The 23388-nt window shown below is 51.6% G+C and overlaps 1 protein-coding gene across 2 annotated transcripts; it reads left to right on the forward strand.

Moving 5' to 3' along the window:
* The first annotated feature begins 7452 nt into the window (after positions 1–7452).
* On the forward strand, positions 7453–21332 carry SASH3 (SAM and SH3 domain containing 3). Of its 2 annotated transcripts, XM_058712416.1 has the most exons (8): positions 7454–7700; positions 14609–14704; positions 15420–15566; positions 17064–17202; positions 18447–18595; positions 18748–18957; positions 19108–19258; positions 19808–21332. In XM_058712416.1, exons 1-8 carry the CDS (start codon positions 7644–7646, stop codon positions 19996–19998), a joined length of 1140 nt encoding a protein of 379 aa, XP_058568399.1. In that variant the 5' UTR covers positions 7454–7643; the 3' UTR covers positions 19999–21332. The 2 variants fall into 2 exon arrangements, with proteins under 2 accessions (XP_058568400.1, XP_058568399.1); XM_058712417.1 differs by lacking the exon at positions 14609–14704 and having other exon boundaries at positions 7453–7700.
* The last annotated feature ends 2056 nt before the right edge of the window (positions 21333–23388 follow it).

Below are 23388 nucleotides of genomic sequence, written 5' to 3' on the forward strand. Positions count from 1 at the left end.
CCCCCGCCTATGACCACCAGGCCTAGTTTGCTAACTGTGACAGTTGCCACCACTGATGCTTGCATCCAAAGACCCCAAGTCTGAGCCATCCTCACTGAGAGCCTACACCCAACAATGGGCCTCTATTTGCTGAGTCATTTACTCTCTCACCTGGTCACCCCACAAAGACAGCTTACTAATAATAAAATTAAAGTGGTCACTGCCATCGTCATCCTGACCATCATCAATACTACCAGGCACTGAGTGTTTAGTATGTATGAGGCACTGTGCTTCATATGCACTTTAAAAATTGTTTTACTTTATTGTGGTAAGAACAGTAAGCATGAGATCTACCCTCTTAATAAAATTTCAAGTGTACAATACATTATTGCATTTTCCCACTTAATCTCCACAACCTTCAGGAAGGTACTTTTATTATTCCCATTTTTCAAGTGAAGGAAATGAATGAGGCTTATAGAGATGAACCAACTTGCTCAAGGTCACTCCTCAAGGAAATGAAACAAGCAGGATTCAAACCAGTCAGATGACCCCAGAACCCACTCTCTCAGAAAAGGGCAGGTCGTGTGGTGCTCACCATCTTACAGATGAGAAAATTGAGGTTCAGCCAGGATCACACAGCTGGTGAGTTGGAACTGACACCCAACTGTTGTTCTCCACACCATCCTGCTTCCCCAAGGCCTGCCCACCAAGACCTTTCCTTTCGAGCCCAGATACTTGCTTCTGGGGTTCTGGCAGGCCATAGCAGCAGTGGGGGGGGGGGGAGGGGGGGGAGCCAGACCCAGCCCAGGGCTGCTCACATGCTCCCCTTTCCTCCCTTCAGTGCAAGACCCAGGGCTCTGCCTCATCTCTTCCCTTAACTGCCCCTTCCAATACACCATCATGGGGTTGAAAGCCCTGTCCCCAGAAGCATGGCTCTGCCACCCAGGTCCTCCCTCGCTGGGTTCCAGATAGTTGGCACACTGAGCACCCCGCTTGAAGGGCTTCTCTGCATCAGGCAAGGAAACATTCAGAGCCTACACAGCAAGGCTAACACACGCAGGAGCACTTGAGACATCATTAGGAATTGAAGATAAATAAATGCCCCATTGGAAAAGCCCCCTTTCCTAGGAGATGGGATTCTAGGCTTCTAATTCCAGCTGTGCCAGCTGTGTGTCTGTAGGCAAGTCACTCTCTGGTCTTCAGTTATCTCTTCTGTAAACTACCTATAACGCCTTCCACATGAACTTACAGTGACCGCCCATAAGATCCAGATGGGACAACACTCTGAGCCAGGAAGCCAGGCAGACAGCAGATGATAATGCTATTATTATTCACCCAGCATGAGTTCAACTCTTGCCTCACCTTTGGAGGTATGTAAGGAAAAAACTGGGGATCCAGATTTTTTTTTTTAAGTTTTTTACTGTTTTTTATTTATTTATTTATTTATTTATTTATTTATTTTTGAGAGAGACAGAGACAGAATGCAAGTGGGTTAGGGGCAGAGAGAGAGGGAGACACAGAATCGGAAGCAGGCTCCAGGCTCTGAGCTGTCAGCACAGAGCCCAACGCGGGCTCGAACTCACGAGCTGTGAGACCATGACCTGAGCCGAAGTAGGATGCTCAACCGACTGAGCCACGCAGGCGCCCCTGAGGATCCAGATTTTAGATACAACTCGTCGAAACTAGACAGGCTTTTGACCAAGGATCTAATTTGTGTTTTCCCAGCTATGCTTCCTAGCACCTGGGGTTCCTTACAAATGCCAGAAGGACTGCCCCAAAAGGCAGAGCTCCTGCTAAAAGGCACCCGCATGGGCTTCCCACAAAACTGTATTGGAAGTAGTCGCAGGACCACCTTCTGGGTGACCAATCTTGTGCTTAGAAGAGTCCTGGACTCCGCTCTCACCATCTTGAAATTTTTTAAAAAATTTCAACAAGGGGCCCTGCATGTTCACTTTGTACCAGGTCCCACGAATCCCATAGCCAGTGTGGACTAGGAGCTCCATGACTAAAAACAAAACAAAACAAAACACAAACACAAATAAAAAGTGGGTTTCATCCCATTGATGTACAGATGGGGAAATGCAACAGCAGCCCAGATAAAGGAGGGAATTGCCCCGGGTCACACAGCCCAGTGGGGCGAAGTCAGGATTAAATCCCCAGGATCCTGACTCAGCTCTCCTGCTTCTTCTCTTGCATTCAGTGTGTTCTTCCATCACTCCCTACTGCCTCTACGGAGCAAACTGAAGCCCAAGGAGATCTGTTTCAGGTCACACAGTTGTGATAACAGTGGTGATGATAAGACTGAGCTACATTTTTTGATGATTAAATCCTTTTCGGAATAAGTAAGAGCATGGGTGAGATCACAGGTACATACATACATACATACATACATACAATATACACAAAGAGTCTAAGTGGTGCATTTTTTAAATTATAACTAAGCCAGTCCTGTCTCTTGCCGGCCAGCTGTCTCCAGCTCCTCATGAGCTGGGACCACGGAAGGGGTGGAGCTGGCTGCCCTCACCCAGCTAACCCACGTCAGCAGTGAATTTTACCAACTCACTGGGCACTTCCTCAAATCGGTGGTTAGAACTCTTGGTGCCAAAAAATATATAGAAATATGAAAGAATCAATGGCAACCCTTTCCTCCCTGTCCCTCCCTGGCCTCCAAGGCTCTCTGGGCTAGAAGTAGGAGGCGCTCCCTGACCCCGCCCAGCCAGCCCTGGCCCTCGCAGTGGCCCACCTCCTCACTTCCTTGTTTCTTTGTGAAACAGGAACTGAGCAAGCAGCACAAGTAGGGTAGGATGGGTGGTTGAGAAAACCCCAGTGGTCCATGGCGAGGCCATGAAGGTGAGAAGCTGATTTCCCTCCCAGCAGTCCTAAGTAGTTCCAAATTCTCTTGCTTGTCACACCTTCTGTGTTCTAGAATAGCTGGGGCTGAGGGACCCTGCCCTTTGCAAGCTGGAGACATTCAGGATATGAACCGCAGAGTCATGCAGCAGAGATTCAGATGGGGCCCAGATGAGATATGGAAGCAGGTGCCAAGACAAGAGGAGAAACTGCGAGTGGGGCCTGGAGTGAACTTGACATAGCCCCTCCGCAGGCACAGAGCACTTTGAGCTGTGCACTGGACTGACTGCGCTCTCTCTAGACATGTAATCTGGGTAACTCTGCTCTCTCTCTCTCTCTCTCTCTCACACACACACCAGGCAAAGTCCACATTATCACTGTCTTCACAAGAGCTCATTGTCAATGTCACTTGCCCAAGGTCATGCAGCCAGTAAGTGATCTATGGCTATTTGAATCCAGTTCTACCTGACCCCAGTTCTGGGAGGTGTCTCCTGCTCTACCTCTTCCCTAGACAGTCATCCCCTAGACTGCTCAGCGACTTTTGTCCTTGTAACATTGGGACACAATCCTAGGCAGAGCAGCCGGGTCCCTCCCAGTCTCCCATAGAAACGCCCTCAGTGAGTAGTGAGTGTGTTTTTCTCTGAGCGCCAAAGCCCAGCCTCTCCCTCGTGGTAATTGCCACAGCTGCCTGCAGGTGTTCTTTGTTTTTAAACCGGGACCTTATCATCAGTTCAGAGATTCAGAGATGACTTTCCTTCCCATCAGCCCCTGCCGTCAGGGACTCCCCAGTGCTCCTACAGCTGCAGGCTCTATATGTCCTGTCTGTGGGCAAGAGGAATGGATGCTTCCTGCCCACGTTCCATGCCCTCCTCTGCCCTTCTCCTACCTGCGATTTTGCTCTTCTCACCCTCCATGCCTAAGATTACCACCATGAAATCTGCTTATGGGCTGGGCTTTCCAAGGTGGACTTCACCTTGGAAATGCCCAGGTATTTCCAAGCAGCCGTGTGGCGTCTGCTTGAACATTTCTAAACACAGGAAGCTCTACTACTTAACCAGGGCTGAACTAAGTACCATCTACATATCAAAAATGTCTCCCTCGGAAGGAACCCAAACCTTCCATTTGTCTGTTTCCCATCATTTCTGGCCAACCAGAATACATCCTTTCCTCTTCATGACAGCTGTTTGAAGTCAACTTTTTTCCCCACCCCAACCCAAATATTACAGGTGTTGAGCACTCCCCAGGTTGACAGGACTCCGCTACAGATCCTCCTGCACACACACTTAGCCAGCCTTAGCTATCCAGCTTTTATGCCTGGAATCACACCTCCAGATGCCCTCCCTTCCTCTTCACTCCCACCGCCTGCCACAGAGTATTATTTTCCACTGGATGTGTATGTGTGGCTGGGAGAGGTGAGACTAAGAATCATTTTGAAGGTTTATCCAAATATAGATATCCCTCGATAGCCAAACTCTTACTCTCTGAAACAAGGATTTGGAGAGTGAGGGACACTTTCAGACATATCTCAGTCAAATATCACACCCATGATATTCTACCGAATTAGAATCTCTTCAGGAGTGCAGGTGGGGGCTGCTCTATGTGAATGCAGCCTACAGTAACCTCGGTGTCTGGCAGTCCTATTGTCTACTCTCTGAAGGTTCAAGGGGATCTCACTACCTGTGGGACCTCCCACCCCAAAACGTGCACATCCCACAAAATAGCTGCTAAATCAAGGCTTTCCTGCCCCCATGTTTATACTGGTCACATCCTTGCCATAATAATACCAGTTTAAACTGCTGATTTCATGGGGTTGTGTTGGGATGAACTCATTGGGCCAAGAACAAGCACTGGGCAAATGTGAGCTTGCCTCCCCACCTAGGATGTAAGTTCGCAAGTGCAAGGGACTTCGGAAGCTGTTTATTTTGTGTCTCCCCCAAGAGCTTAGCACAAGGTTCTGCACAGAGCTAGCTTGTAGGTCCTGCCAGCCCATTAATTATCAAGTTTGAAGTGGCCTTGTTCTCTGCACTACAGATCTGGATCACTTCTTTAGCTGAGAGCTCTGTGTACCTGGAAAGTAACCTATAAAATGCTAATGTGTTGCCCAGAAGGGAAACCTATTTAAAAAGTGTTTAAAGCCCATTAGCCAGCTGGGGCTTGACCTCAGGGGACTAGGACCCCGGCAGTCTGCCAGTAGCGAAAAGTTGGGGGAAGGCAAGTCCAGATGGAGGGTCCCCGGACTCCCAGAGCAGGGGCTGCCGATCAGGGGAGGCACATCTGAAAAGGAGACAGAAGGGCAGCGCTGACCACACTCGTTCCCTTCTGTCCTGGGGGGTTTGGTCGCCTCTCTGCACTTTGATTCAGGTCCCCACCCCCACTCCCGCCGCCTTTTCCCAGGCCTAGGCAAGGCGGCGGCCCAGCGCCCTGGTTAGCTGGCTGCCTTTAGTCGCTTTGCGGTTAGTGTGTGAGCTCGGCTCGCGGCCGGGGCTGAGCAAACAGGAAGCGGGCACATCCTGCGCGCCGGTTCGGTTCGGGGACGAGCCGTCGCGGTGCGAGCCTGGGAGCTTCTGCGGGGGCTCCAGCTGCGGGCGCCCCCGGTGCCCTGAGCCCCTGCAGCCCTGTGCCCACCCCTCGCCCCGCGGGGCCGCGTCCCCCACCCCTGCCAGGCTCCTTTCCAGGCAGCAGAGCCCGGAAGCGAGTTGGGGTGCGGAATCTGTTCAGGAGTCCGCCTGGCAGGCTGAGGAAAGAGCCAAAGAAGGATGGTTTCAGCCTGGGGGGAAAGGACCGTGTCTTCCCTGAGCTCACCCCGACGGTTGGATGGTCAAAGGGCGTGGGGCAGGCTGGGGGACAAGCGGGGAGGAAGTCAACAAGAACATCTTGGGAACAGGAGAGGGCCAGCCCAGGATTTCACAAGTGCTACAGAATGCAAAGTCTTAAAAAGATGCACACCTTTTACCCCGGGATGCCCCTTCTGGAAATCCATCCAAAGGAAAAAAATTGTGGCTATGAATATTTACCTTAAGGATGTGCAATGAAGAGTGAAAAAAAAGATAAGCCAACCTGAGTGCATCAGCAAGGGTTTGCTGAAATAATCACGGTCCATTCATACAATGGGCTGCTGGGCAGCCATTACAAATGGCATAGTTGAATATTTCCTAGCATGAGAAAGTCTCAATGACACTGTATTCGGTTTAACAAGGAGATACCAACAGAGTTGGGGAAATGTGACTTTTTTTTCTTTTTTGATAATTTAAAAACAGTTTGTTTAGGTATGATTGACCTACAATAAACTGCACATTTTAAAAATGTATGATTTATTTTGACATATGTATACACCCATGAAACCACCACAACCAAGATAGTGAACATATTTATCACCCCAAAAAGGGTCCTTGTGCCCGTTCTGACCTCTCTTTCCACTCCCCACCCCCTCAAACCACAGATCTGCTTTCTGTGCAGTATGATTTTTTTTTGTAAAATACGTATAGAGAGAGACAGAGAGGTAGTTAAATGCTCAAAAATAGAAAGATATTTATTCAAACAGTATGGAAGATAATTATGGAGAGAATTTTTAAATTTCCTCCTTTTTGTGTATCCATGTTTGCTAAATTATATATGATGAATATGAATTGCTTCTGGAATAAGAAAATCATTGAAGTTATTAAAATATCTGCCACAGATAACCCACAAAGTGAACATTGTAAACTTAACTACACACGCATTCAAGAAATGCCTTGAATGGGACATTTGCTAATGGTACGAAGTTGCTTGCGAAATCATGTCTTTTTCGTGGTGATGGCTGTTGTGATGACAAATATATGGGGGTGGTCAAGGAGTTTTGACTCCAGGCATGACTGCTGTGGTGAGGACGGCAGTCAGCATGGTTGTGGCAGTGGGGATGATAGCTGTAGGGAGACGGCTGTAACCATGACTGCAGATAGAGGCAGATGGCTGAGAGTTGTTGACTACATGGGTGGTTGTTCTAGCAAGTGGCTGTGGTAGCATTGGCAATGACTGCAGCAGTGACAGTGGCGGGGATGTCGTGATGGCTGTAAAGGGTGATGACTGTAGGAATAACTGTTGTAGGGGTAAGATGTTGGGGTGACTAGGTGGAATGTCTATAAAGGTGACAGCCGTGAGGCTGATGATTGTAAGCTGATAGCAATGATGAGGACTGTGGGGGTAACGGCTGATGGTGCTGACTGTAGGGGTGATTGCTGTGGTGATGATGGCTGTAAGTGTGCTGATGACGGTGGGGATGACTGGTGGGAATGACATGGTTGTAGGGGTGGTAGTGGTGGTAGCAATGACCTTGGTGATGCAAGGTGACCAGGAGCATTGGCTTAACAGGCAGAGAGACATGGTCCAACTTCTGGCTTCTGGCTTATGGTCAGTGAGATAAGAGGCGTGAGTAGGCCATATAATGTCCAGTTGATTGGCCACCTGCGGGGAGATGGAGCAGGATTGCTGATGATTGACATGAGATGGCAGAGTAGGGACTTTTCTCTGCTTCTTCAACCTAAGAGCCGTCTGCATCGGAATCTCTGGAGACTGAAGCTGGGACTTCCTTCCTCCCTAGGGGCCAGCAGGGGCTGCGATTGCTGTAAGAGCAGGTCACGTGGCGGGGCTTCCTGTATGCTGCCGCCGCCGGGTGTCCATGGCCCGCACCCCCAAGCTGCCACTGCAGCAGTCAGAGTGGCGGCCAGAGGCTCGGTCCATGCTGTACTCCCTGGACGGTGTTAGCGAGGCTGAGCAAGAGGCCTCGGTGTCTCGACACCTAAGATTGCAAGGACGGAGCGTCACCAGGTCAGAGGACCATGTTGCGCCGCAAACCCTCCAACGCCAGCGATAAAGAGCCCACTCAGAAGAGAAAGGTGAGGAGCATCTCTGAGAACCCACTCCTTCCTTCCCTCTGGTCTCTCAACCCATTCCCTCCAGGAATCTTAGAAGTGGGAAGAGCCAAAGGCCATACGTTGTGTCTGTAGGCAAGGGCCAAAGGGCAGTGGGGCAGGGGCCCAAAGGTTACTAGAGTAGCAGAACTACAGAAGAGACTTTCAAAAGCTAGAGAAGCAAGGTTATAGAATAGACTCTTAGAAGTCTGGAATTCTAGGGGCGCCTGGGTGGCGCAGTCGGTTAAGCGTCCGACTTCAGCCAGGTCACGATCTCGCGGTCCGTGAGTTCGAGCCCCGCGTCAGGCTCTGGGCTGATGGCTCGGAGCCTGGAGCCTGTTTCCGATTCTGTGTCTCCCTCTCTCTCTGCCCCTCACCCGTTCATGCTCTGTCTCTCTCTGTCCCAAAAAATAAATTTAAAACGTTGAAAAAAAAAATTAAAAAAAAAAAGAAGTCTGGAATTCTAGAATTCAACTCCACAACGATGGGATAGAGACCTAAAATTAAGGGTTAGAACCCTAGACCAGAATTCAAGAATCACAAAATATAATTCTCGAGTTGAATCCCAAGATTGTACTTAATTCTCTCTCCCCTACACTGGTCCTGCCACTACTTCTGCCCAAGCGTGGCCTCTCAAGAGCTGCTCAAAGGGCCCTGCTGGGCCACCCGGTTAAAAGCCATGATACTCCTGGGGCCCCTACCCTGTGGCCATCGCCTGGACTCTGCCCCCTTGATTCAGTTCTGTTGCAGCTCTCCAGTACCACAAGAGCGGCAGCCAACTAGAGAGTGGGCCCAAGATGATTTCTATACTCAAGAAAAGGGTCTCCAAAGCTGAAGTAGAATGCACAGGGTGTACAGGTTCTTCCCAGGTGGGGAGAAATTATTTGTGAAGACTGAGAAATGAAGCTGGTGAGATGGGAAGGAGGAAAATTTCAGTGGAGGGATTTTAAAGACCAGGAAGAAAAGCAGGTGCTATGGGCAGCTGAAATATTCCTCTTCCTGGAGCGGAGGCCCAATAGAAGATTACTTGAAGACTGCCAGATCTAGATTTCCCTAAGTTGGATTTGAGGATTTCTAGACTTATTCTTTGATTCAATTATAGGATTTTCCCAGGCAACCAGCAAGTACATCCCACACATCCAGCGGGATCCTAGGACCATCACAAAGCAGGCTTGAACCAGGCCCAAGAGGCCCAGGCCTAGCTCCCAAGCTACACTCTGGGGCCTCCAGACCCTCACTCTGCCCTGCTGTTTTCTCCTGGAGCCCAGGTGCCCTACGGGGGAGCCCCTTGTCAGGGGAGCAGCTCCCAAGCGGAGGCCCAGCCAGCTGAAAGGCTGAGCCCTGGGGCACTGGGGTGTGCCTCCTGCCCCATCTCAGGTCCTGGGGTGGCTGCCACTTCCGGCTGTACACTCCCCACTCCAGATGCTCCTCTAAGGTTGCAGCGGAGGTGGGCAGAGGCGGGTAGAGACTCATGAGTCTTCACACAGGCTCTGCCACCACCATCCAAGCCCTGCTTGGCGCTCAGCCCAGCAGGCTTACCATTGGCTGCCACCCCTCAGTGAGCAGGTCCACTTCCCCTTGATCTCTGGTTGATGGGGGTGGGAAGCAGAGACTGCTTTAGACACTGCTGGGCCCCAAACCACAGGGGAGCTGAGCTGGAGGAAAGGGCCTGAGAAAGAGCTGACACTTTGACAGTGGGACCCTGTGTACCCCAGAGGCACACAGAAGCCAAAAGTCCCTGTCTTCTTCCATGACTTTCCTTATCCAGATTCTGTTTGGTGACTCGGCCTCTGGGATTCCCACCACCCCCACCCCAACAGGCTTCTCCCAGGAGAAGCAAGGCCCATGTGGCACTCTGAGGTCCATGTCCTCTAGGGAGGATCATCCAGGCAAATCCCAACCCACCCCTGCCTGAGCCTGGGCCAGCCTCCAGAGCCACTCTCCAAGCCCTGCACTGTGGAAATGCCCTTAGCTTCCAGAAGGTAGGGACAGCATCTTTCCCAGGCCTGGAGGTAGCAGCACTGCTCTAGTGCTATGACCTTGGGCAAGTCCCTTCTTCTCAATGGCTAAGGTTGATGTGATGGAGGGAAAAGCACAAAGACAAATGAGGCTTCTTTCTCCTGCCCCTGCTCCTCATCCCAGGCCTGCCAAAAAAGAATGTGCTGGGCAGGGGGCAAGAAAGTGGGGTTGAAATCCTACAGGTTCTAGGTGTAGGACCTTGGACAGTTCATTGACCTTCTCTGGGCCTTGGTTCCTTCATTTTGGAAAAAGGGGATAGTTCTTGATCTGCGCATCTCAGGAGGTTGTATAGATCGCCTGGAACAATCAGTGTGAGAGTGTTCTGTTATGTGCATGCATGTGCACACAAGAGGGTGCGTGCTGTAGGCATGGGTGGGCATGGGGAACATGCTGCAAAGAAGATAGCCTCAGTCCTAGCCCTGAAGTGGAGGCAACAAGACTTGAAAGCACTAAGAGCCTGCACCAAGGGAGGACTCACATCAGGTGCCAGGTGCTGCACGTTCACCCATATCTTAGCTTGTTTGCTTCGCATGTCAGCCTTGTGACATAAGAGCAGATCTTGTCTTTATGTCTGTTTTATGCCCAAGTCTCAGAGAGGTGAAGTGACTTACCCGAGTGCACACAGACAGGAAGCTGCAGAGCAGGGATCCAAGCCAAGATTTGTCAGTCTCCAGAGTCTTAACCCCTTCTCTTTATACCCTCGTGTCCCCCTACTGATCCCAAAAGCACCAGGAAACTCTGATGAGCATAAAAGACTCAGCCCACCAGTAGGAAAGCACACCTCTACATGACACCCTCACCAGCATACACTTTGTATTTCCAGTGCTTTCTCATTGCCCATAGGCTAACACCCAAGTTCCTTGGCATGGCTGGCAAGGGCCTTCCATGGCCTTTTCTGCTCCACCTCCCACCATACCCACTATACTCAGAATGTTTCTAACTCTCATTCTTGCTTAAACTTTTCCCGGCTCCTCCTGGAGAAATCCTGGCTCCCCTGCATGGAGCAACTTAAATGTGCCTCCTTCTCCATGAAGCCCTCCCAAGCCCTTCCTCCTCCATGCTTCCACCCGCTCTCCTGGAAGCTCCCTCCAAACACTGCCCACAGTTGCCATTACACTCAATCCATTCCTGTACTGGGAGGCAACTCTGTAAGCTCTGAGCACAGCAACACACACAGGCTTCCAGAGTTGCAAACCTGAGTTCAAACTCCTGCTCTTGCTGCTGCCAGTTGTGTGACTCTACCTAGGACACTTCATTTCCCTGAGTCTCAGTTTCCTCAGCTGGGCAATAAGGACATAAGACAGGACCGTGGTGAGGCTGGAGTGAGCTGGTATGCACGAAGTGCTTGGCAGGGTACAGGGTACCTGGGAGGTACTTAAGCCCTTTCTTACTGGACCCCCACATATGCACAGGTCAGTGCCTAGGGCCTAGGGAGTGCTGGGTATATGGCTGGTACAATGAAGGAGCTGAGAGGGTGGTTGCAGAGACACCCAGGGAAAGCCAAGCTTCCTTAAGAAGTAGGGGAAGAAGATGCCAATGGGGAACAGTGTGAGGCTCTGAGGGGCTGAGCAGGGGAGCCTTCCTATAGGGAGCAGCATCTTTGAAACTGGAATTGAAAAGCCTTTCTATGGATGTATAATATTCATTCAAAGAAGTGCATAAATTATAAGTGTTCCACTCAATGAATTTCTATAAGGCAAACATTCCCTCACAGGCAACACCCAAATCAAGAAGCAAAGCACTTTCGTGGTGCCCAGCTGGTTCAGTTGGCAGAGCATGCAACTCTTGATCTCGGGGTCATGAGTTCAAACCCCATATTGGACATAGAGCTTATGTAAAAAAAAAAAAAAAAGCACTTCCAACATTCCAGGAACTTCCTTCATGCCCCTGATTGTCACTACATGCTCTCTTTTCCTAAGGATCACCATTATCCTGACTTCCAACAGCATAGCTTAGTGTTGCCAGGTTTGGAAATTTCTATATGAGGAACCGTATAATGTACTCTAGTGGCTGACCCCTTCTGCTCAACAGTGTATCTGTGAGATTCATCCATATGTTGGGGAGAGCTCATTGCTATGTACTATTCCCTTCCATGACTCTGTTACAATTCCTGTATCCATTCTACAGTTGATGGGCATGTGGGTTGTTTCCAGTTCCATTGGATTGTGAAGGAGGGGAGAAACTATGGGTGACAGAGAAGGGTGGAGTTTTCCAGGTGGGGCACACCCTGGGTGAAAGTACGGAGGGGGTCAGAGGAAAGGCTAAGCACACATGGACATTTGCTGAGGGGTTGCTATGTCAGCGCCTTCTATTCTCACAGTGACCGAGGTAGGTGCTCTTGTCTTCATTTTACCCACGAGGAAATAGAAACCCAGAGAAGTTGAACTCTTTTAGCTTTGCACAGCTGGTCAATGGCAGAATCAAGATGTGATCACTTGTGAGCTGACAGAGACTAAGGATCGGGGAGGTTAAATAACTCACTGAAGGTCACACACTCCCAGAGTTGAACTCACCAACATCTGATGCCAGAAAAGTAGCTCTTTCCAAGAGGCCCACATACTCCTTTTGGACATGGAAAAGGGGCCAACAGTGTATGGTACTACCTCCTGCCCTGGGCAGGACCCCCCAGGAAGGTCTCACCCCTTCACCTGGAAGCCAGGTGGAAATCCAAAGGGGCTCAAGGGTTTCAACCCATACGTGGGTGGGGGATCATTTCAGAGTCACCAAAAGGCTTTCAAATATTTGTGGTTGTCCCTCAGGTTGGAGGTAGGCTGGGCCAAAGTCTACCCTGGCTGGCCCCCACCCCTAGTCACCTGAAGAACATGTTTAGTTTTTTCCCTGTACCTGGGTTGAGGAGTGGCCAGCAGGCCCAAGTCCCAGTACCATCCCCACGGCCATTCTGGATGGTTTTCCTCCCATTTTGAGCTAAAGCTGGGACAGAGGGGCCTTGACATAAGGTCTTGGGGGCCAAAGGCCCCCCTCCCAGCCCCCAACCTGCAGATTAATGACAGGAAAAGGAAAGAACTGCGGCCTGGTGGTGAGTTTACTCTCCCCAACAAAGCCCACTTCCGGCCCCGTGCCTGCCCTCCTGCATGCTTTCCTAGACTTGCCAGCCCCTGGGGCTTCTAGGGCGACTCTCAGCCTCCTGGTCTGCAGACAAGCTAAAGGGCAGTGAAGGGAAGGCCATAATGGTCCCATCGGTCTATAAATAGCAGCACAGCCTGCCCTCCTTGGGCCCAGGCCAGCCTGGTGCCCACCCTCTCTCTGTTCCCTCTTTTCCAGGCAATAAGAGGAGGAAGTTATCCAGGCAGCTGCATCCTAGCCATTCAAGAGAAGGAAATAAACAAAAGGTGGAGGAGAGAAGGGGAAAAAAGGGGGGGAAAAAGAGGAAAGAATAGTGGGTGGGGAACACCAAGGAAGGAGGATGGAGGAGACGCATGGGAACCACAACAGTCACCCCGTGGTCATGCTTTCCCCTCCCCATGCCCACTCGCTCCCCGCTTTTCCATCTCTCCAGTGTAGCACAGAAGAGGCTTTCTGACTGAGGCTGTAGGTGCTTCATTCAGGCAGCCCTCATGGTGGTAGTGTCTGCTTGGCATGACTGCTGACCTAGTTTCTGGTCAGCTAGTTGGCTGCAACCTCTAGGAAGGTGTGGCCCCTGACCCTGATTGCCTATTTGCCTTTGGTCAAGACCCACCAAAAGAACTAAAATCCCCAGGAGTCTTTGCTGTAGTCCCCAGGAGTAGGGGCCAATTGTGTGTGTGTTGGGGTCAAGTGATACCGCCCCTGTCCTGGGGGGGATTGTCACTGGACCCCCCTTTCATAGGAAAGAGGATGTGAAACTTTCAGCTTTGTGTGGGTTTGGGGCTTCGGTTCCTCAAGCCCTTATCTCTGGTGTCTGCAGTATATCCAGCTCTATCTGTCTGGCCATCTGTGAACCCTGGTTCCTGTGTGTATCTCTGGTCTTGACTGTTGATCTTGATTCAGGCTCAGCCTTCACTTCTTGTGTGTAAAGCCTGACTCTTTACCTGCCTGGCCCTGGTTTCTGGCTGCCATCTTGCCATGCTCATGCATATACAGTTAAGAACGCTCATTTCCTGAAAACAACCTCATCAGTGCAAACCACTGGCAGGGTTTAAAAGTCCAAACACTTGAGCCAGCCCATCATGTTAGTGGACTAGTATGCTGAGATGAAGAAAGAAAATGGCTGCTTTTTTTTTTTTCTAAATTAACCCCAATAGTTCATGTCCCAAATCTGTTGGCACCTTCTACTGAGGGTTTCCAGAAAGTATAATGCCAGGCCTAACTGATTCCTGGGGTGCGACTGCCTTGCTCTTCCAAGGACAGATTCATCAGGTTGAAGACATCAATGTATGTGCCACTATCACTGTGACAGGGACACCATGCTTGAACCAGATCCAGGGCAAAGAAGCCACTGTGGTATTGGGGAAGGTTTTCTCTGTTATGTAAATGTGATGCTATGGTCGTGCTGAGGTATGTCTCTAGTAGGAGATATGCTTTTGCCCAGACTCATTTAGTATTTCACTGCAAAATTCTGGAGCCCAAACTTCAGGTACTGCTGGAAATGTGTGCTTTGTCTGAGGCTTGGCTGAGGTCACAGGCTCCTGAAGTCTGGAGCTTGCCCTGGGGCCAGCATTCAAGGCTATTCTTGGCTGAAGAGCAGCAAGCAGCCAGGTACCTCCAAGTACATCTGGATGCTGCACCTCATTAGCCCCAGGTCCTCAGGGCACACGTGGGCACTCCTAGCTCTGGGTTACGTGCGGTGCATGTGTCAGGAGCAGGGGACAGCTCCTCGCTCCTAATTCTGCCAGCCTTTTTCCAGCCACTCATGGCGGCTCCTCTGCCTCTTCTAGCTCTCACTCCAGCGCTCCAGCAGCTTCAAGGATTTTGCCAAATCCAAACCCAGCTCCCCCGTGGTGAGCGAGAAGGAATTTAACCTGGATGATAATGTGAGTTGCTGAGGCTCCTCCTCCGGGGATCTGACTGCAGGCCCCGGGTGGGGGGATGGCAGGGTGGGGGAAGAGGAGATTTTCAGACTGAGGAAAGCCTGCTTAAATACAGAAGGCCCGCCCTCCCACCCACCGAAATTCTGGGCCCCAAGAACTCAGCCGCGTTCTTTTCAATCGCAAATTACAGTGGATCCTAGAACCATACGGGTTTGAATGGTGCAGGTACACTTGCAGGCGGATTTTTTTCAATAAACCCAGGACAGTACTGCAAATGTATTTTCTCCTCCTTGTAATTTTCTTAATACAATTTTCTTTTCGCTAGCTTACTTTATTGTAAAAATACAGTATGTAGTACATATACATACAAAATATGTGTTCATCAGCTGTTTATGTTATGGGTAAGTCTTGTGGTCAACAGTAGGCTATTAGTAGTTAAGTTTTGGGAGAGTCAGATATTATACATGGATTTTCACCCGCAGGCAGCGGGGGTGGGATTTGACGCCCCTAACCCCCACGTTGTTTAAGGGTCAACTGTAATTATCAAATTAACTACAGATTAATAGGGCTGATCAGGTACAGGACTAGGAGGGAAGGGGATGGGGGCCTCTAACTTCCACCCCCTAATCCTCTGCCAGGACCTGAGGGCCTCCTTCTGCCCTCAGATCCTGGACCCAGGATCACCAGTATCCCTGGACCTCCTCCTTTGTTGTCACAGATTCCAGAAGATGACTCAGGTGTCCCTATCCCAGAAGATTCCGGGAAGAGTGGCAAAAAGCTGGGGAAGAAGTGGAGGGCTGTGATTTCCCGAACCATGAACAGGAAGATGGGCAAGATGATGGTGAAGGCCCTGTCAGAAGAGATGGTGAGGCCTGTGGTCCGGGGGAGCAGAGGGGGATGGGGAGGACGGGCACTGCTCTGGCAGGGTGTGAGCATGACCACCTTGACAGCCACTGCTCAGGTGCCATGCCTGAAGGCCTGATTCAGTACCAGAAGGAAGGTCATACGGAGGAGAGCTCACTCAGCCGTGGACCTGGCAGCAAGGCATAGTCCTGAGGGAGCAGGGGTAGGATCTGAGGATGGATGGGAGTCTGGGTATCAGAAACTACTGGGAAAGGCAGCCCTAAGGAGGGGGACCACTAACAGGGAAATGAGACTGCCTGAAGCAAATTCATCCACCTCAACATCTCACTTGGAACCAGCGTCTGGGATTGGGAAGACTTGATTCGAAGAGGGGCCCCTGTGAGGGAAAATAGAGAAGGCTGGCTCCAGCCCAGGGAGAAAGGGTAGGACAGACAGCTGTGGGGCCAGCACATGTCAGGAGCTGAGGTCACACAGTGGGTGTGCTGAGCTCAGGGCTCTTACAGAAGGTGCCCGGCCATGGTGTGCTCTATTCCGCTTGCACTGGCTCATGCCAGCTGGGGCCAGCAACTGGTCAAATTTTCGGGAATTTTGTGAGTCAGACGTGAAACCCAAACACTGCTGAAAATGAGATTATATGAGCTTAGAATTAAATATTACAAATAAGGAGACGACCGTCAATCTTCAGAACTCATAATTTCCCGACTCTTCTACTCTCTCTTACTATTCTCTAAGTTCTTGAGGGTGTTTGCATCTACACTCTCTGTGTGGTGGCATTAGCCTATCTGGTGTGCTGCTCGGTCAGTGACTTCGTACCGGTGCCTTGACGTCGGCTGCTGCGGGGAGGATTCCCGACACAAGAATTGGCAACTGCTATGAATCGGGGCTTTTATTCCTAGGGAGCCGGTTGTGAAAGGGCCACCACCACACTGAGGTGTGGTGAAGTGGAGGAGCTGGAGTCACTCCAACTTGTTGTGGGTTCCTGTGTGGCCTTGGGGACGCTCCTCCCTTCTCCTCTGTAAACTCGGGAGGGTCATCGCACTACCTTTTGGTGTCACCGTGAGGATGAGATGAAATGGCGGGCAGGGCTGGCACATAGGAGCCCAGCGGAAAGCAGCTCCTCTCCAGCACCGTGGTCTGCTGGACTCCACCCTAGCAGCAGCGCTCAGTGCAGGCTCGGGCACCGAAGCCCTTCCCGCGTGGACGTTGGCACTTGAGGCTGACCGAGCACATTCACGTGAATGTGCAGAGTCCAGCAGACCACAGTGCCGGAGAGGCTCCTCATTCCATGAGAGAGGCAGGGCAAGGACTGTCATTCCTACTTCACAGAAGCGGAAACTTGGGCTCAGAGATGCCAGGCAGCCTATAAGCGACAGAGCCCACGCTCGAGCGAGGCCCCACTTCTCCACGGAGCCCAGGCCCGTTTCCTCTGCACCCGGAACTGCCCCATGTGCATCCCAGTCAAGGCCTCTCAGGGCTCCCTGCCTCCCCTCCCCTGCAGGGAGACACTCTGGAGGAGGGCTCAGCCTCCCCGACTTCGCCAGACTGCAGCCTGGACAGCCCCAGCCCTGAGAAGATGGCACTGGCCTTTTCTGAGCAGGAGCAGGAGCTTCCGGCACTTAGCCGCCAGGCATCCACAGGTGAGTAGGGGCCAGAAGGGAACATCTGCTGAGTCTGGAGAAAAGGACTGGGTTAGGGCCATGCAGGTGGCTGTCTGGGAGGGAGGTGAGAGAAAGGAACCTTCACAGTTTACCTGCTGGGAACTTTCCGAGCCCTCTCACGTTAAATTTTCACAACAACCTCATGGTGCCAGTACTATCATCCCCACTGTATTGATGTGAAAACTGAGGCTCAGAAAGGTTTTCACTTGCCCAAGGTGACCCAGTCTTGAGCTCAGGTCTGCCTAGAGAAGCTGCCACTTGCTGTCTCCAGGCCCTGGAGGGGCCCAGGGTCAGAGGAAGAGCCCCATTGCCCTCTTGGACTAGCCCACCCCCACCCTCCCAAGGGGAGGTAGAAGCTACAGCGCCTGGGCCTCTGACATCCCAGGCTGGGGGTGGGGGTAAAGGGTCTCCACCTGGGCTGGGAAGACAGCCTCTTGGACTGCAGCCCTTGGTTTGCTGGGCTCAGGGCACCACTTGGCATGTTCTAGATGTCTATGGGGTTGGACAGCCCCTCCTGGAGGAGGGGCTGCAGACTCTGGGCCGCAGACCCACAGAGCCACTGTCCTCACTCCTCAGGCTAGTTCTAAGTTCTATGCTCTTTCTCTGACTCCACAGACACCTCCCTGCCCCCACCGAAAGCCACTTATAATGCCCTCCATCCCTCCCCTCCCAGAGAGAAAGAGCCTGTCTGAGTTTCCATGTCATGTTATAACCAGACACTGAGTCTTATTAAGTAGAGAAAGTAAAATATTAGTTTAGGTTGTGGTTTCTCAGGTGCAAGGTGGCTTCCAGGAGCACTAGAGTAGGAGTCAGGAGACTCGGAGTCTAATGGCCCCAGTGCTACCAATTGTAAGTTGAGAGACCTTGAGCTGTCAATTGTCCTGTCTGGTCTCAGTTTTCCTCTTCTGTTCATTGGGGTGTTGGCCCAGTTGGTCTCTAGAGGTCCTTCCAAACTGCTCATTATTTAGTCCATGAGCCATTTCTCCTTCTGTGGTCAACCATTTTCATGTCTGTGGTCCCAAAGGTAAAGCTGTGCTCCTGCAGGGTTGTAGAGGAGGTGGGTCAGAATCCCTTCTGCAGTGTGAGACTTGCCGGAGACCAGCATTCTTCCCCAGCATGAATCCTAGGGATTTCTAGCCACAGCCCCTGGAAGGTACCTCCCGGGTACTGCCCCAGCTGTCTTAGGACAAAGGTGACCCTCCTCCCTGCCCCATATCCTGCAGGCAGTGAGCTCTGCAGCCCCAGCCCAGGCTCTGGCAGCTTCGGAGAGGAACCACCTGCCCCACAGTACACAGGGCCCTTCTGTGGCAGGGCACGAGTCCACACCGACTTCACTCCCAGCCCCTATGACCATGACTCGCTGAAACTGCAGGTAAGGTTGGCATGTAGGCCTCTCCTGAGCCGGGAAGGCTGTGCTCATAAAGGAGCCTTCTTTGAGCCAGGGTATGACAAGTGTCCCTGGAGGCCAAGGGAATACCCCTCCCCTCTCCCCTGCTCCACTGTGCTCTCCTGTCCTCCCAACAGAAAGGAGATGTGATCCAGATCATTGAAAAGCCACCTGTGGGCACATGGCTGGGCCTGCTCAATGGCAGGCTGGGATCCTTCAAGTTCATCTATGTGGATGTGCTACCTGAGGAGGCCGCAGGACCTGCCCGCCCCACCCGCCGACAAAGCAAGGGCAAGAGGCCCAAGCCCAAGACTCTGCATGAGCTGCTGGAGCGCATAGGCCTGGAGGTTTGAGCTGGGACCTGCACTCTAAGATCAAGGGAGGCACACTTGGCCCAGAAATGGAGGCTAGGGCATGGTCAGCTATGTGGGAAGGGGGGGATCCTGAGCAGGGGTGGCTTGTAAGTGGCCACACTGGTGGTCTGCCTCTGCCCACAGGAGCACACGTCCACCCTGCTGCTCAATGGGTACCAGACACTGGAGGACTTCAAAGAGCTGCGGGAAACACACCTCAATGAGCTGAACATCATGGACCCACAGCACCGGGCCAAGCTGCTCACAGCCGCTGAGCTGCTGCTGGATTACGACAGTGAGTGGGTTTAGGAGCTGGGTGTGGGGGTGCCTTCAGGTATTCCAGGGAGGGGAGGCCTGCCCTGGCCCTGCCCTCTGAGCACACTCAGCCCCAGGACCCCTCTGCAATGGGAAGGCACTTTCCACACTCCAATTCCAGTCTCAGGCAAAGTTTGGCAACAGAGGGGTCTTAGGGATGATGGGGTCCAACTCCCTTTGGGGTCAAAGGGAGACTTAAGGCCAGAGAAGGTAAGGCATGTACTCAAGGCCTCAAAGCTGGGTAATAACAGAACCAGGAACAAGTGCAGCTTTCCCAGCTGCTAGCTGGGTGCTGAAGAAGTTTGAGCTCCTGGGCTGGGTTGCTGCCTTGGAAACCACTCCCACATGGTTCTAAGCCAGAAAGGGTGAGCAGGGTAGGGATGGTGGTGGGTGCCCAGAGGGAGAGACTGCCTATGGTAGACTTCCCAGAGTCCCTACCCCACACACAAGGGGCCCTGGGACTTTGGAAACCCCTCCCAGCTAAGGCGTAAGCAACCCCATATTCCATCTCCTTCCTTTGCCCCGGCAGCCGGCAGCGAGGAGGCGGAAGAGGGCACCGAGAGCAGCCAGGAGCCAGCGGCAAACACAGTGTCTGAACCCAAGGTGGACATTCCTCGAGACTCTGGCTGCTTCGAGGGCTCAGAGAGCGGGCGTGATGAGACAGAGCTGGCGGGCCCTGAGGAGCAGCTGCAGGGCCTCTCCCTGGCCGGGGCGCCTTGAGGCAGAGGCGGCGGCACAGGCCAAGGCTGGGCCCCAGCAGCAAACACTGGGGATGGGCCCGGCCTCCCACAGAGGCCCAGACCCCAGAGGACTGGTGCCGAGTCCGGCCCTGCTCCCCTAGCGGTGCCCAGGGCTGCGGAGGCCGGCCAAGGCCCTCCCTGTAGGCTTGGCTGGAGTGGATGCGGAGCCACCCAAGGGCATGTCCCACCCACCCAGCCCCCTCCCTCCACCAGCTACTGACAGCACAGAACTTCCAGGCACTGCCTGCTCCCAGTCACAGCAAGTGGGACATTGCGGGGCCATCCTACCCATGTCCCTCACCACCGAGGCCCCCAAACCCTCCTCACCCTCACACCACTTTCCCCTGTCACACTGCTCCTGAAAAGGGGGCCAAGTCAATGTTTCAGGTACGTTTCAAAACCCTAGGGAGGCTGGCCATTTGAAAGGACCCTAACTCATCATGGGTCCATACAGACTTCCCCGAACATGGCTTGAAGAAAGCCACATGGACCTTCCCCACATTCCTTCTCCTTAACTTTTTGAGAGGTCTGGCCACTAAATCGCCATCTGACTTAAACCAAGTGCTTTCCCCAATCAAGGTCTAGGACTGGTGAGGATTAGAGTGGATATCGCTGAGGACCTTGCCAGCTCTGACATTCTGTGACGTTAAAAGTCTGCTCTCCTGTCACCTGTGGCTGAGGACACCAGTGGGGTTTACTGAGGGAGCTGAAGGGACTTTGGGCTCCCAAATGAAACGGCTCCTCCTGCTCATTTGTTCCATACCTCCCCACGTGACTCAAGCCAAGATACAACTTCCCCCAGCTTAAAGCAATATGACCCTCCCTTTCCACTCCTGGCACCATCCAACGACACTTCCCCTGAAGGCCAATGGCAGATAGATCTGACTTCCAAGGACAGAACTGCCCCTCTGAAGCCAGATGCAACTCTGGACTCAGACTCGGCCCCCTGTAAGGGTTCTTAGAAACAAAGAAAGCATGAAGCTTGACACTGGGGAGCCCACTACCCCCAACTCTGCTTTACAAGAGGTTTTGATGTACCGAGTTCTAGAACAGGAGGAAGCTTATCTGTCGGTGGGGGCCTTCCCTTGATGTCAATACCAAGTCTGTGCCCTGAATTCCCAGAGTAAACCTTCCCCAGGGTCCAACTGGCCTGGGGACAGGGCCCACTATGTCTAGGACGGCCTGCTTCGTGAACACACTTCTCGACCTACTATGAAGAATTTTGGTAAAAGCTACCTTGGGGAAAAGGTTTGGGTGTAAATATGAGGGGATGGAGGCGGATAAGTTGGCAGCAATAAACATAGGTAGAACTAATTACAGTCTCCAGTTATCTTGCCTATGGAGAGAGGGTTGGAGGGTCACACCAGTATCCTTTGAAGCTGGACTCAGCAAAATGACCTCCAATGACCTTTCAGGATCATCTGTCCCTTCCCTGAAGATGCTCACTGCCCTTGATCCTGCCAACCTAACACTCCAGTTTGAAGCACTAACTGGCTCTGCCCTCCCTGTTAACCAGCAATCCTCAGAATACAGGATCCCAGAGCCACAGGCCTTGCTGGGGTCTGAGAGTGTGGGTATCTATTTCCCTCTTCCTAGAATGGTTATTGAACAAGAGCCTTGAAGACCTCCACCAGTGAGGAAGGGCCCATGCTAGAGGCTGTCCAGGGTCCAAAAGGGAGAAATTTGGATTCCGCAGGGACTTCCCTCTGAGGCCACCTCTTTTTGGACCCCATCCTGTCCCCACTGAAACTATAGCAACTCCTGGGAGGTGGGACAGAGACAGAAAAACTCCGTTTCTGCCTTCGCAAACTGCACTAGGGATGGCAGACTGCGGTAAGAGCTGCCGCCAGAGTGAACACAAGGCTGCTCTGCTTCCAGGCTTTGTTCTCAGCTGTGCTCACACCACTGCCCTTAGTGGCTGTGGGCCACAGGCAGCTGCAACCATTATCCTCACCAGAGAAACCAGGAGAAGCTCAAACAGCCTCTAAGCTCTAATGGTACCATGTACTTGCTGCCATTTAGTAGGCACCAACTGCGGTACCAGAAACCAAGCACTTGGCCTTTATTCTCTCAGATAATCTCCGAAGTACCCTGCTCCTGCTTCCCCCCCCCCCCCCGCCCAGGTACATGCCATCATCTTCCCACTTTACAGAGGAGGAAACTGAAGCTCAGACAGGTTGAAGAAGTTGAGTAGGGAGTCCGATAACCTTTCAGAAGCCTCCTGCCCTCCAAAGGGCAATCTGACCCTCTGTCATGTGCCTTTGACACCCTTTGACCTGGCCATTCCCCTCCTAGGACTTGATCCACAGAAAGAGCCACACAAGTGCACAGATATATGGACAAAGATGCTCATAGCAGCTTTGTCTGCAAGGGTAAGCAATTGGAAGCAATGCAAATGGGGAATTAGATACGTTATAGTTCGTTCACATAATACTGTGCAGCCATTAATCATGACATGGTAGAAAAATATGTCATAACACAGGGAAAAATCTTTGTGATTTTTTATTGTTTAATTAAAAAATTTTAAATTATACAATAATGTACAAACATTCCTGTTGTAAAAGAAGTCTGTGCTGGATCACGGGGGCGGGGAATGAGTACTAAAACATTATTTATAGGGTGATTCCATTTTTATTTAAGAAAAGGAAAACGTACAAAAGAATAAAGACTAGAAAGATCTGCACCAAATGGTTACCAGTGAGACTAGTGTGGCGGGACTGGGGGAGGGAGGGAGAGAAGTGTTCACTTTGTACATTCTTCTTGTGTTTGGATTTTAAAAGTATCTATTATTTTATGTCTATTTAAAAAGGAACAATATTTTAAGTTTTGAAAAAAAAAAACTAAATAAATAGGCCCCAACCTCTGGCCTCCAATGTGGAGCAGTAGCAAAGTCATTCTCCTGCTGTCTTTTGGCACAGGCTTCTGGAAAGGTGAGGAGTGGGGGATGAATAACGCACAAAGTACTTAAAATCCACACAAACTGAGGGGACCTTATCAGAGTAGATTCCGAAACCTTTTAAAATCCTCGGGTAATACCTATCTATTAGGCCTAAGCTGGGGAAAGGAAAATATCAGAAAAAGCAAAATCAGACTGAGAAAGTGTTTTGAACTCCTCCCCACCCTAGGGAGGGGAGTGTGGAGTGTCTCAGAGCTATCAGGCCCCAGTTTTGTCTACAGGCTGGACACAGGCTGATAGCTATGCAAAGACTCCAATGATCACAAGACTTTGGGATAGGCAGCTGAGGAGGGGCAATGAGGAAATTGTACTCTACAGGCCAGGGCCTGAGGGATAAGAAAGGCAGGGCCAGGTGGGGCTACAGCCCAGGGCCCTAAGTGCCTCCATCAGGCAGGGCTGCCAGAACCTTTTCAC

This window comes from Neofelis nebulosa, chromosome X (assembly GCF_028018385.1).
Source record: "Neofelis nebulosa isolate mNeoNeb1 chromosome X, mNeoNeb1.pri, whole genome shotgun sequence".
NCBI lineage: Eukaryota > Metazoa > Chordata > Mammalia > Carnivora > Felidae > Neofelis > Neofelis nebulosa.